Here is a 13,734-nt window from a genome sequence, read left to right on the forward strand (position 1 = left end):
AATGGCCGACTTCCTGTTTTATATTGACCATGGTTGCAAGAGGCTTTTTTGTGCGGACTGTTGAGTAGTACCAGTATACCAAATTTCATAACTGTACGATAAACTAAGCTTTATGGAGAGGGGTATTTTTCACTCTTTAGGGGGCGCTGTCGAGCCACTTTTTTATCAACTTTCACATCGCCAGTGAAATACGTAAATTTCACGCACTTTCTATATTGGGCCAGAATTTGGTGACTTTTTGGATATGCTAAGACCCCCTAAAGGCCACCCAAAGACGCGGAAGAAAAAAGAAAGCGTAATAATAATAAACGGAGCAGATACAATAGGCCTTCGCAGCGCTTCGCTGCTCGGGCCTAATTAAAGCTGCAAGCAGCGTCGTTCGGCCCTCGCAGCGAAGATGCTCACCCTCCTTCCGCACCCCCTCCGCTCCATCCCCGATGCTCTCCAAACCCAACTCCCCGCCGCTCCGTCCTGGCCGGCAGCACGGGGCACCAGGGCACGTCCACGGACTGAAACGTCCACCACCCTGACACCAAGAAAAGCTAACAGTCACCTCATCCACACCTCACCCTGAATCAGCATCCCCTCCGAGCCTACCATTATATTACATGTCTCACCACTAGGGCATACTTTATCTTTAGCACACTGTTGGTGTGATGACACAGACCAACTTTAGTGCTTTTTTGCCCATATTTATTAAAGTTTTCGAAAGTTAAAGTTATCTAGGGGGCGCTGTGATCAATTACAGAAAAATCCCATTGAGGTCAGCTTTGGTTGACAAGGACAGTTTTCTGTTATTTTGGCATCAAACGGACGTTGTGTGTGTTATCTAAAGCCAGTGAGCTGAAAGGGGCGGAGCTACAGGGATTTGAATCAACAACCACATCAATGTGTTTGGTGCAGTCACGTGATGTCACAAGCCAAGTATAATGCCATTCTGACTTTGACTTTAGAAGTTAATAAAGTTTGAACCCATCTAGGGGGCGTTGTGACCATTTACAAGTAAATGCCATAGAGGTCATCTTTGGTCATCAAAGATGGTTTTCTGTTAATTTGGAATCAATCAAACGTTGCATGGGTCATCTAGAGACAAAAAGCTGTAAGTGGGTGGAGTTAAAGTGAATTGAACAAGTGATCACATACATGTGTTGATTGCAGATGTGTGATGACTCCCACAATGTTTGATGTAGTTTGGAACTTTTTTGCAGAAGTTACAAAGGTTTTTTGTATCTAGGGGGCGCTGTCCCAAATTTAAGAATTATTCCATGAAGAAGTTTGTAGGTTGATGACAGTCATTTGTGTGCAGTTTGGTGTGAATTGCATCATGCATGTGTTATTAAGGGCCTAATATCTGTCAGGGGGCGGAGCTAAAGCAATATCAACAACTTACCACAGGACTGTGGTGGGTGCCATTGTGTGAGTACACATAGCAAGTTTGGTGCAGTTACGACCTCGTCTGTAGGAGTTATTACAGTTTTAATGGTGTGTAGGGGGCGCTGTGGTGACATTACACAACTTCCACCAACGGTGTGTGCCTCGTTGAATAAAGGGCATGATTGTTGATTGCCATGTTCAGTCTCGGGCAGATCGGAGGTTGTTAGTGGAAGTTACAGTCAAACGTAAGGTCACGGCGTCACGCCAGAATTCGCCGTGGCATCAAAGCCCTTCCCTTTCTGAAAAGCTATCAGATCTGAATGGTCATTACAACATCATGAAGACAGTGCATGACCTTAGTGTCATGTTGACTAAAGTAGAGGGGACAAATATGGGCATTTCACCATTAAAAAATAGACTTCCTGTAGTCAGGGGGCGGGGCATAGGTGATGTCAGCTGTCCACATTGTCATTGTCTTGAGATGTGGTCAATGATCACACAGACGGAGTTTGATATAGATCTGATCATGCACATGGGAGTTGTTAAGTCAAGTAATGTAATGGCGAAAGGTCAAAGTTTGAGGCTTAGCCACGCCCACACCTTTATACTTGTATAAAATCCGACGGTTGAATTTTTTCCTCTATGTCTTAAGATTATATAGCAGGAGTTTGAAGGTGATAGGTGGAAAGGACGACGAGACATCATTCTCCTAATAACGTGTGTGAAAACCACTAAATCGAGTAATTGGACCAAAATGGCCGACTTCCTGTGCGACTTTGCACTTGGCTCAAAGAGACTTTTTTGTAGGTCCTGAGACCCCACATTAGTGTACCAAATTTCGTACTCCTCAGTCAAAGCATGGCTTGGGGCTGACAGTTTTAATGGACCTAGGGGGCGCTATTTCAGAAAATAGGCCACGCCCATTTGATGTTCACATGAGATCTTTTGGGGGGCCGGACTAGGATCACTCACAAGACGTTTCGTGACTGTATCTATAGAAATGACGACATGGGAGGCACATGTATGGTCACGGCGGTACGCCTGACTTCGCCGCGTCGCCACAGCCCCGCCTTCTGCAGAAAACACCCATAAAGTGACGTCAAGCAACGCCAACTTCTCTTCAGTTACCTGCTACAAATTCGGGCTGATTATTCGACAGGGCGAATTTTGGAAAATTTCCCAGTAAAACTTGACGTTTTAAGTCCTGAGGGGGCGGGGCTTGTGTGACATCATCCAGCGACCATTCATTTGTCTTCGGGGGGCGATGACGATTATCCATAGAAAGTTACTTTAACTGTAATTCTTTCATTTGTGAAATTATAGCAATTTGAATTTTTTTGGCGAGTGCTCGAACTTTGAGGCCTGGCCCCGCCCCTTCAGTATTTACGAAAAGTCAATTTTATTTTCTCATTTGAAGCGTCCATCGCTTCTGTTCGATGGCACACTATTTTTGAGACTATGGTACGAAAAATGACGAAACTGTTCAACCAAATATAGACCCTAGAAATGGCCAAAACGGCTAAAAATCGCCATTTCAACCCAAAATGGCCGACTTCCTGTTTTATATTGACCATGGTTGCAAGAGGCTTTTTTGTGCGGACTGTTGAGTAGTACCAGTATACCAAATTTCATAACTGTACGATAAACTAAGCTTTATGGAGAGGGGTATTTTTCACTCTTTAGGGGGCGCTGTCGAGCCACTTTTTTATCAACTTTCACATCGCCAGTGAAATACGTAAATTTCACGCACTTTCTATATTGGGCCAGAATTTGGTGACTTTTTGGATATGCTAAGACCCCCTAAAGGCCACCCAAAGACGCGGAAGAAAAAAGAAAGCGTAATAATAATAAACGGAGCAGATACAATAGGCCTTCGCAGCGCTTCGCTGCTCGGGCCTAATAATAAACGGAGCAGATACAATAGGCCTTCGCAGCTTCACTGCTCGGGCCTAATAATAAACGGAGCAGATACAATAGGCCTTCGCAGCTTCACTGCTCGGGCCTAATTAACTTTCTCTGCGTTCAAAATGTAAGAAAATCCACCTACTTTGGCAGCATCTTTAACTGGTTTTCCCTTAGCTCCAGAATCTGTAGCTTTGTCAACCTGCAAGAAAGAAAATAACGAGTCAGAATGATGTTACGGTGTTTTCGTATAAACCGCCAACCTGTTTTATCAAAACAAGTCAACTTAGCAGCTGAAACTACATACCAGCTTTCATAAACATCAGTCCTGACCTATGACAGGATGAGGACACTGTGTGTGTGTGTGTGTGTGTGTGTGTGTGTGTGTGTGTGTGTGTGTGCGTGTGCGTGCGTGTGTTTGAGTGTGTGCGCTCATTATTCGTTAGTGTTTGCAAAAGCAAACACTGAATCTCTGTATGAATTTTAATGTCTGAAAATAATCCCTAGAAATAACTTTTGGACTTAATGCTGGCTGTCATAGCTAACTTGGGGCAGCACCTAACAGGTTGAGCGGGTTGTCCAGTAATCAGAAGGTTGCAGGTTCGATCCCGGCTCCGGACAGAGAATTCTGCTGTTGTGTCCTTGGGCAAGACACTTAACCCACCTTGCCTGCTGGTGGTGGTCAGAGGAACCGGTGGCACCTGTGCTCGGCAGCCTCCCCTCTGTCAGTGCGCCCCAGGACAGCTGTGGCTACATTGTAGCTCATCACCATCAGTGTGTGAATGTGTGTGTGAATGGATGAATGATGCACTGTAGTTTAAAGCACTTTGGAGTCCTTACTCTGAGAGGCACTATACAAGTTCGGCTCATTTATCATTATCATTTAAAATTAACAAACACTGAAATGGACACAACTTAGAGCTTCTCTGATAGTCCTTCATAAACAAAATCCAAGGATTTGCACACCTCTCTATACAGTTTGAGATTGGACAGAATTATTTTAAAGAGTCAAGGTCCCTCCGTATTTGTCCAATCCCAATTCAAGCACTTATCAAGCAGTTTCAAGTAGGGGTGGGCGGTATGAACGGTATACGGTAGAAATGATATTAATTTGGCCAACGGTAGAGATTTTGACTATATCGGCCTATCGCGGTAGCGCATGTTGATCACATCATCAAGCGGCGTTTGTTGAGGCTGAAAGCATGGAGCCTGTGGTGGAGGAGGAGGAGGTTCTTGTAAAGAAGACCGGTGCAACATCGGTCATTTGGACTTGGTTTGGCTTTAAGGAGTCGGATGCGGAGCAGAACAATATAATCTGCAAAGTATGCCGGAAGAAAGTATTAGCGAATAGAGGGAATACATCCAATTTGTTTTACCACCTCAAAACGAAGCACGTTGTGGAATACGAAGAAAGCCAAAAACTGCGTCCTCCACAAACGCCCAATCAGTCGAGCGGTAAGAAAAAAGGTGGTCTTACACACCAGCAGACAGATATTTTACAAGCATTTGCTAAAGGCACTCAGTATGAGAGAAATAATCAACGGTGGATTGATATTACAAATGCCATTACCACGTACCTGTGTAAGGACATGGTGCCGTTTCTTACAGTGGAGAAAAGCGGCTTTCCGGACATGATTAAGACACTCGATCCACGTTACGAGGTTTTCACTTTATTTTAAAAACTTTTGTGTTTTGCTAACTTTTACTTGTATTTTTAACTACAATATTCAAAATTTTATTTTTATTAAAGAATGGTGTGTTCCATTTTTTTGGAATAAGATCTGTTCCACATCTTAAATATTACTCGTAAAGCTTTTTGATTTTTGCACAATAAATTTTCTTAAAATGGCATTTTATACTGTTTGAAGTGTGTTTATTCTGCTGCTGCAATGTATCTGGTATGTGAGTATGTTTAGAATCAGTCGTTGACATATATACAAAAGAAAGTCATACATCGCAATATATACTAGAGCTGAGGAAAATAATCAAATAATCGATGCATCGGGATGCGGACATAAACGATTCTGCATCGTAGGAGAGTACGGCATAATCAATTATATATGTAGTTTTGTTTTTAACGGCAGTACCAGCGCTGCATCCAAATCTATCAGAGTGAGCGTCCTCCACATTTACTAAGTGGTTCCGCCTTAATGTGGTACTGCAGGGCTGAGCCTAGAGTTGTAACCTGAGACTGAACCGGAACCGAATCAGCCCGACCGGTTCTGTTGGATTTGGGCCGTGAATTATGTTAATTGAGCGGGTTGTCGTGCGGCGCGCTCCACTCGCTCGATCAGCGACTGAGAGAGAGAGAGAGAGAGAGAGAGAGAGAGACTGTCTGCTCACACAAGAGAGACGATCGGAGGACGCTCCTCCAAACCGATGCTCCAAACACGCGTTTTTTTCATAATTTAATTATTATTTCTCCTGGAAGCGCTCAGTCAGACTGCTTGTTGTAATGTAGGGAGATCCGGTCTTGGGGAGGGGGCGGGGTCAATGACGGTGGCTGCAGCGTAATCATCTGGCTCTTATTTAGGGACACGGAGAAATTAAAAGGAGAGAGAAATAGAAGATAGAAGTTCTTGTTCCATTTTATTCTTTTGTTTCATGATGATAAACTGATGTTAAATTCAGCTTAAAGAGAAACTGGGAGGAAGCTTTGGTCCATTTTAGGTTACAGGAGACTTGTCTCCTATCTGCTCCTCCAGAGACAGCATGGACATGAGGGTTACATGGTGAGGGTCCCACAGGACAGGTTGGTGGAAAGGTTTGTAGTTAGCTGGTTAGTGAAGGAGATCCATCAGCTGGGTAATTTAATCCTAATCCAGCCCACAGCCTTCTGCTGGTGTTATTATCAGAAAGAATAAAACACACATCTTAAATATTATTGGAAGTTTAGAATTCGTTTTATGTTTTATTGTTTTCTGCATCAAACAGAACTTGATTCATTCTCCAACATTTCAGAAATGAACCACTGGGTTCAAATGAAATTAAGTCAAACATTTCATTTGGTGTTATTTCTGACACCCTTCAACTGCGGCATAAATATTGGACTGTAGAGCTGCTCAGAGACATTAAACACTCATATATGAACCCATTATGTATTTTATTATTACATTATGTGTCCTGAAGGTTTTCAGTACTTTTTTAGATTTTGTGAGTTTTTGCAAAGCGTGTTTTTCTCAGCCTGAGGCGTGGTTGTTGAACGAGGAAAAAGATTGTTTTACTTTGTTAAATCTTAAATGTTTAAAATGTTTTGTCCTAACCTGTTGGGAATGGAGAGCTTTTGAGGGATGGCAGGTTGTGTCACTTACGGTTTTTGATAAAAAAAAATAAAAAAGCAATTATCTGACACCTTCTATTTATCGATGAAAACAAATCAATATAAAATAATCGGGATGCATCGGGATATCGAATCGAATTGAATCGTTGACCCAATAATCGTAATCGAATCGGGAGACAAGTGAAGATTCACACCTCTAATATATACAGTTACCGCGCATTTTTCAAATTATATCGCAATATAGATTTTAGGCTATATCGCCCATCTGTAGTTTCAATGCGATTTTTGAAGATTTTCCAGCACTTTACAGCAGTGATGATTCACAGGTACATGAGTATCTAAGCCAAGATCTTTTTATTAGTGAGTAAAATCGAGAAACAACTCCAGTTTCTTTATTTGCTCTACTCCTCTGCTGCTTAGGGGCTGGTTGCTGTTCTATACACATTTTCAAAAGGTTTGACAGCTGTAGCTCTAAACAAAGTTTGGTCCAGTGGGCTGAGGGGAAAAACAGGCTTGGATGCAGACCCTCGTAGAGGATAGGGTTAGACGGAGCAGGGCGATTCGTTGAGGCGACCTCTGATGGGAAACGCCGAAAGCAAACAAAGGTTTTGTGTTCATTTTTAGTTCTTTACGGATAACTACTACAATCTAATTAGAAAATCACTGATGTCCAGTCAAACAAAGCATGTTCCGCTACATCCAGTAAACAACCGTCAGAGAAAAAACTGACCTGCCGAAGGTGGCTGGTAAGAACTCCAGGAAGGCATCGTTCACGTAGAGCTGCGTCAGATTTAAGAGCTGTGTGAAGCCCTCTGGGAGTCTAAAACACAGAAGATGAGCATTCGATCACACAAAGCCTCTTAAAAACTGATCCAAAATTCGAAACTTGGCAAAGTAAGATTCCATGTGTGACTTTTAATTAAAATGTGCTCAGAAGCCCTCGTGTAAGAGGGAGCGGCGCACTCACTTGGATATGGGATTCACGCTGGCTTCCACAACAGTCAGGACTTTGCAGTTCTTGATGTTTTCTGGAAACTCCTGGATACCTGGGAGAACAGCAAAGGTCCCATCAGCCACTTAGAAACCAAAAGTACCATTTTATACCTCACAGGGAGAAACTCTCCCCGGGACTAAAAGGAGAAAAAACAAATCCAGACGTCATCAGGCAAAAGGCAGGGGGACACCCTGGCCTGGACAGGTCTCCAGTCCATCACAGGGAAACCCACTCACACCCAGAGATAGGGATGGGTACCTTTGACATTTGAATCGATTCGGTACTAATTCCCGGTACCTAGGAATCGATATCGGTACTTAACGGTACCAATTTTAGGTACTTTTGAGTGTTTCATATTTTAATTATCTTTTATAATTAAATATATATATTTTCTCAATATATAACCATATTTGATAAATATCACGATTAATAACATACAACTGTATTTTAACATCGTCCTTGTAGTTTTATAAGCTGATAATTAAACGGAAGCAAACATCTTTACTGTGAACTAAATTTACTGTGTATCTTCATTCCTTTTGCCGTCTTTTTTCTTTGATTTTTCCTACTGGGAAGTTAGAATTTCCGAGGAGAAAGCGAATACACCATTAGCTGATAACAATGGTGGCAATGGAAGCTAACATATCAAGCTAACGTTATCTTAAACAGTTTATTTAACTGCTGGAGCAGATTAAAACGATGATGCATCACACTTAGATCGTTGTCGCTGGTTTCATCTTGACCCAATCACCCGTCGCATTTAGTAAAGTGAAGCCAAACTTTAGAGCGCGTTCATGTTCTTCTAGGCGGAAATTCGGAGTTCCAAGGAGAAACCGAACGCACCATTAGCGGAACGGAAGCGAACATATCAAGCTAACGTTATCTTAAACATTTTATTTACCTACCGGAGCAGATTAAGATGAGGATGTCTCACTTAGATCGTTGTCACTGGTTTCATCATCACCCAGTTAGCGTGCGTTCTTTCTACCATGCTGCTCTGTTTACAACTGGCTCGCAGCGACCGACAACATAACGCTCTTGCTCATGCGCAGCTGTCTAGGCAAGTTCTCGTTATGAAGGACGGGTACCGAAACAAGGCATCGTTTCAAATGACGTGAATCGGTGCTCAGTCGGTACTATGGAATTCGGTCGGTACCTTAAACAGTATCGAATTCTGTACCCAATGCTACCCAGGGACAATTTAGAGCCTCAAGTTAATCCAACAAGCATGTTTTAGGTCTGTAGGGGAAACTCATGCATGCATAAGGAGAATAGGCCAACTCCACACATTAAGGCTGCAGCCAGGATTCAAACTTGCAACCTTACCATTGTGAGGAAACATTGCTACCAATTGTTCCGGCACGCAGACCTAACTAAATCTTCCTGAAGTTTCAAATACAAGGAAACAAACTTGATTAGGTCTCGAGTTTTATTTTTGTTTTGCTTCGGAGTCCACAGCTCTTAGCACAAGGAGCTGTGCACTCAGAATAAGCATGACACGTAAAGCATAAACAACGTTCAACCAATGTTTTATTCAGAAAGATGATCAGAAAGGCAGGGAGCTTCAGCTTTAAGTGGAAACCTCTGAATCGGAGTGGAACCCGCTGATATTTAATTGCTGCATCGTTGAGAGAAAGTCTCTGAAACTGCTCGTCTGGACTTGTGCAGCTACTATCAGCGGCTCTGACTCACAAAGAGTTGTGACGTGAGATTTGCTAAACCTGCTTTGGATTTTTATCCAATAACCTCCGTGATGTAACCCAAACACAAGTGTTGGGTAAATCTTTTCTTGGAAAATTTGTTCCTCTTATCAATAAATGTCAGACACAGTTTCAGGAAGCCAAGACCTGTTTTCACACAGGTCACTGAAGCGTAGCTGGTGCCGAGTTCACCTGGTTCTGAGACTGATTTAACCTGTTGCTCAAAATAAACTGCAACGTTCAACATCAGCCATTATTCCAAAGGAAATAGAGGTGCACAGTATAAATGATCCATTAATTTGCTTACTGTTTTTGCTGACATCAAGCTCTCTGAGGTTGACGAGGTTGGCGATCGCTGCTGGCAACACCGTTAGGTCATTATCTGGCATGCTCAGCCGGTTGAGTAACTGGCAGTTAAACAGTTGCTGGAAGAGGAGGAAACAAACAAGTTCATCTATAATTATTAAGGTTGACTTATCATTTACAATAAGTGATCAAGTGTGCAAAGGTCAGTGTGAGTAAATAAACAAAAACTATGCTCAGAAGCTCCAGCAGCGGTCTGACGGTAGCCGTTTTACTAAATGCCTTCAAGGGGAATCATTCCCAAGGGTAGAAACGTTTTCTACTGACAGTATTAATGGATACACGTATGAAAACTAAAAGGGAAACCAGCATGACATGAAACATCTGCATGTCTTACTTTAGGCAGCTCCTCGATCTGGTTGGCATCGAGGTAAAGTTCCTGCAGGGTCTTCTCAAAGCTAAAGATCTCCTTAGGAACAGTCTCCAGGCTGCAGTGGGAGTAGTCCAGCGATGTCACCGCCTCCTCCTCACCCCGCAGGCAGCGACACGGCACTAGCCGCACAAACAAGCTCCGCTTTGACATCCTCAGGGACTACAGGGAACACCAAGAGGAGTGGAGGATGAGCAACAAGAAGTATGAGTCCAAAAACCATAAAATACTCTTCTAATTCAGATCTCACCCCCACCATTCTCATCTTTACTTCTGATCCATAACTACTAAAAAAAACAAGGTTATTCTTCATCTGTAGTGTCCAAAAAGAGTCTAGTTCCAATATAAAAGGACACTTTCAAATGTATGAGCATTCAGTCAGCAGAGAACGGTTAACAGCAAAGACGGTAATGGATTTGCCTCAGCTGTGACGAAAAAATAATCATTTCACATTTTTGAATGTTTGAACTCTCGTTTTCTTTAGGGATGCCTAGGGCGAGAGGTTTCTGGGACTCGTGGTTCACGAGAGGCTGATATCTGATAAACATACGTTTCCTGTAAAGCAGTATGAGGCGAACCACTCTTATCCCAGTCAACACTGCTGTCGCTGCTCACCACACGTCCCAACTGTAAACAGTCGTTTCATTACAACGTTCAAGGATAATACAGTAGGCCTGCTGCTCTTCAGCTTTTATTTCAACTGATTAAATACTGAACAAATATTCCATCAGCGTCCTGCCTAAACAGCACTAAAACCTCCAGCTGTGTCCTATTTATAACAGAGAGCTTATCGGGCTTTTCTCGAAGCAGGTGTGAGGTGTTTCAGTCCGTACCGTTACGTCACCCGCAGAACGTCAACGAGTGAACGGATGAATCAGACTAATGAGATCAATAAAACTCAATATTTGACCCTTAATACCGCTGTTGACTCTGAAGGCAGAAACGTTAGAAAATAGGTCCTGTAACAATACAAGGTTTAGAGAAGTGAGTGTCTCAGAGTAAAACTTTTGGGGGTGGGGAGTGTTCACTGCAATGCGGTTACTCAGAAACACAGAATTTGTTGAGTTACATGTGGTGCTTTGGTAACAACTGTAAGAGTAAAGGTGAGAGTCAAACACTGACTGACTGTTTTTTCCACATAAACAAACATTTGTAAAAGCAGCTCCTTTTGAACCTGGTTGGATGTTCTGAAATGTCTTCTGCAGGCCAGTTCTTTCTGTCTGAAATGCTGCAGGCGGATGTGCTTTGTGACAGGTTCAGAAACGAAGCGTTCCCGGGAAAAATTAGGCACCAAAGCAAATCGAAGAACACAAAGTGCTGATTTATTGGTGATATTTTTACAATAAGTGTTTAAAATCTGAATTATGAGATTTTTTTTCTATTATTTGCTGGAACCACATCTTATTCTCGTCAAACTTTTCCTGTAAAGTTGGCGTTTTTAATTTGTGGTTTTATGTATTTCCCCCACATCTCCACAGACGTATGCGTTTCCTTGTTCATTTTAACAAAAAGTCAGGAAACACTGAGTGAATATATGTAATTTGCTTCTCACTTCTGCTCTTCTTAACAGCATACTCCCAACCGATGTGCAACTTCAGGTGCAAAATCTCATGGATGCGTTTTACACATTTTCCTGCAGCAGGGCAGAAAGTTACATATAAAATTTGCCAGATTTAACCCAAACCTCATAAAAATTACTCCAAACAAAAAGTGTTATTAAAACTACATAATACTTGTTCTTTTTTAAATGTGATCGGTCATTTTGAGTTGCATATGCACACAGAACATGAACATTCTCTTCAGCCTATATCAACTGCCTTAGCTGCAAAAAAAAAAAAAAAAAAAAAAAAAACGGCCTGGCAAACGAGTGAGTCAGGAAAAGCCATTCTCTTCTAGGTCACAAGGAAAATTAGCATTCATGGCCCCGCCCACCTTAGTTTGTGACCACAGAAAGTTGTGTTGAGTGAGCAGAGTGCCTATTTGCTAGTACAAGCTAATCATTAGCAATAGCAACTCCACAATATGGCAAAACACATATGGGCGTGTTTTATTTGTGGAGGTAAAACATTAATGTTGCCTTTTTTACCCGAGAAACACGAGCGAATGAAGGCAGCAGAAGAGTCACGTTGTGGTTAGCCAATCAGGGAGAAGGTGTTAACATATCATGAATATTAATAACTAAGACTCATAAACCTGAAATTTTGAAGGTTTTCAGCGATAATATGTGTTGGAGTGTCTACAACATGAGGATTGTTGTAGACCAACTGTTTTATAGGAGGACATTAATCGGATCCTTGTGGGTGTAAAAACAGTCTGTTCAAGATGGCTCTATTCAGGCAATGGTATGAGTTATTGAACAGTGAGTTGAACATTATAATGTATTTTAGAGTTTGACCAGGCATTTACTGTGTCTACTGTTACAGTTGTATTGGAATCATAGGGATCCTAGTTTTCTAACGTATAATATGTGGATGTATATAGAAAGTGTGTTGCAAAAAGACGCCGATTTGATGTGGAACTGATGTCTGATGTGAGAGATGGTTTCATAGGAATAAAAAATATTGCTCATGAGAAACTGATGGGTAAAGGGTTCAGACTATCCTTATTCGACATATCATCCAACCTTTAAGATCAACTTTACTTACGGTATTTTTATTTCATTTGGAGTGGTCTCTAGTAGGAATGAATGCCTTGCTAGTGCTACTGTGGGGAAAAGCCCAGATACTCCTGTTTGAGGACGTAGAAGTTAGCCTATGGAGAAAGTGGCAGCGCACGGCAAGACCGAGTCTTATTTCCTGATATTTGGACATCTCGCCTTTGATTGGCTAACAGCAACGCAAATCTACCACTGACTCCGTTTTCTCTACAACATTGATTTCCTGAAGGAGTTCTGGTGTGTGGTGGAGTTGCAAGAGCCTTCTTCCCTACAGTAAACATGCCACACATGCATGTGTGTAAACATGAATGTTATACTTTGGGGTTGAGACAGAGCTTTCCACAAAGTTCAGCGCACAGTGGGGAATGAGTTGTGGTCAACAGAGGCTTTGTTCACTGGAGTGTGTGGAGAATGTGACTTTTCCTCCCCCTCAACTTAATCTGAGTGCTGCCACAGCACATCACTTCATTCACAGCCATTCTTGGAGAAGTTGTGATGGCCTTCACCTAAATTCTGCTTGAGTTACACAATAACTCCTAGGAAGCTAAGTTGAATTGTGTTCCACCAGCTGTTTCGTTGTCGGTCTCAAATCTACTCATCATAACATCACACGTGATTAATTACCCTATATAGGTGTTTGGGACGCGGCAGCAAGTTATTCTGATTATGTGATTTCACAGTTTTCCAGAAAGACCCTGTAAAATCTGCCTAAAGTTATCTACAATGAGGAACGATCAGCAGTTCCTCCGTCTCCATGCATTTATGTACATTCCACACTAGAGAGGTATGTACAACCAAGGGGCTGCCAGCCTCCCACACAATCATTACCACAAAAGCAGACATCTCATGTATAAATACTCTGAGTAATCTGGTCCATCACCAGAGAGCTTGGCTCCATTAACCCAGACAAAAAAATAAATAAAAAATAGATGACGCAGGTTACGCAGAGTGGGAGGACTGGAAAAGAGGAAAGAGCAACATGGCTCGACAGAGAAAGGGTGTAGTTGTGGGTTATCATGAGGTATGAAAAGAAAAGCAATCGCAGACGAAAACCAGAAGCCGTCATGAGAAATGGGTGTAGCTTAAAGGGCTAAG

At 42.2% G+C, this 13,734-nt stretch overlaps 1 protein-coding gene across 3 annotated transcripts in view; it reads right to left on the minus strand.

Annotated features, from left to right (window-relative positions):
* Positions 1 to 13,734, minus strand: part of erbin (erbb2 interacting protein) — a 104,522-nt gene that overhangs the window by 57,833 nt on the left and 32,955 nt on the right. For all 3 annotated transcript variants that reach the window (XM_070552447.1, XM_054744553.2, XM_054744551.2), the window contains exons 2-6: positions 9,951 to 10,145; positions 9,558 to 9,675; positions 7,524 to 7,602; positions 7,287 to 7,376; positions 3,422 to 3,478 (exon numbers count right to left, since the gene is read on the minus strand). In XM_070552447.1, coding sequence (XP_070408548.1) covers positions 3,422 to 3,478; positions 7,287 to 7,376; positions 7,524 to 7,602; positions 9,558 to 9,675; positions 9,951 to 10,136 — 530 coding nt within the window. In that variant the 5' untranslated portion in view covers positions 10,137 to 10,145. The remainder of the gene's footprint in view (positions 1 to 3,421; positions 3,479 to 7,286; positions 7,377 to 7,523; positions 7,603 to 9,557; positions 9,676 to 9,950; positions 10,146 to 13,734) is intronic.

This window comes from Nothobranchius furzeri, chromosome 6, assembly GCF_043380555.1.
Source record: "Nothobranchius furzeri strain GRZ-AD chromosome 6, NfurGRZ-RIMD1, whole genome shotgun sequence".
Taxonomy (NCBI): Eukaryota; Metazoa; Chordata; class Actinopteri; order Cyprinodontiformes; family Nothobranchiidae; genus Nothobranchius; species Nothobranchius furzeri.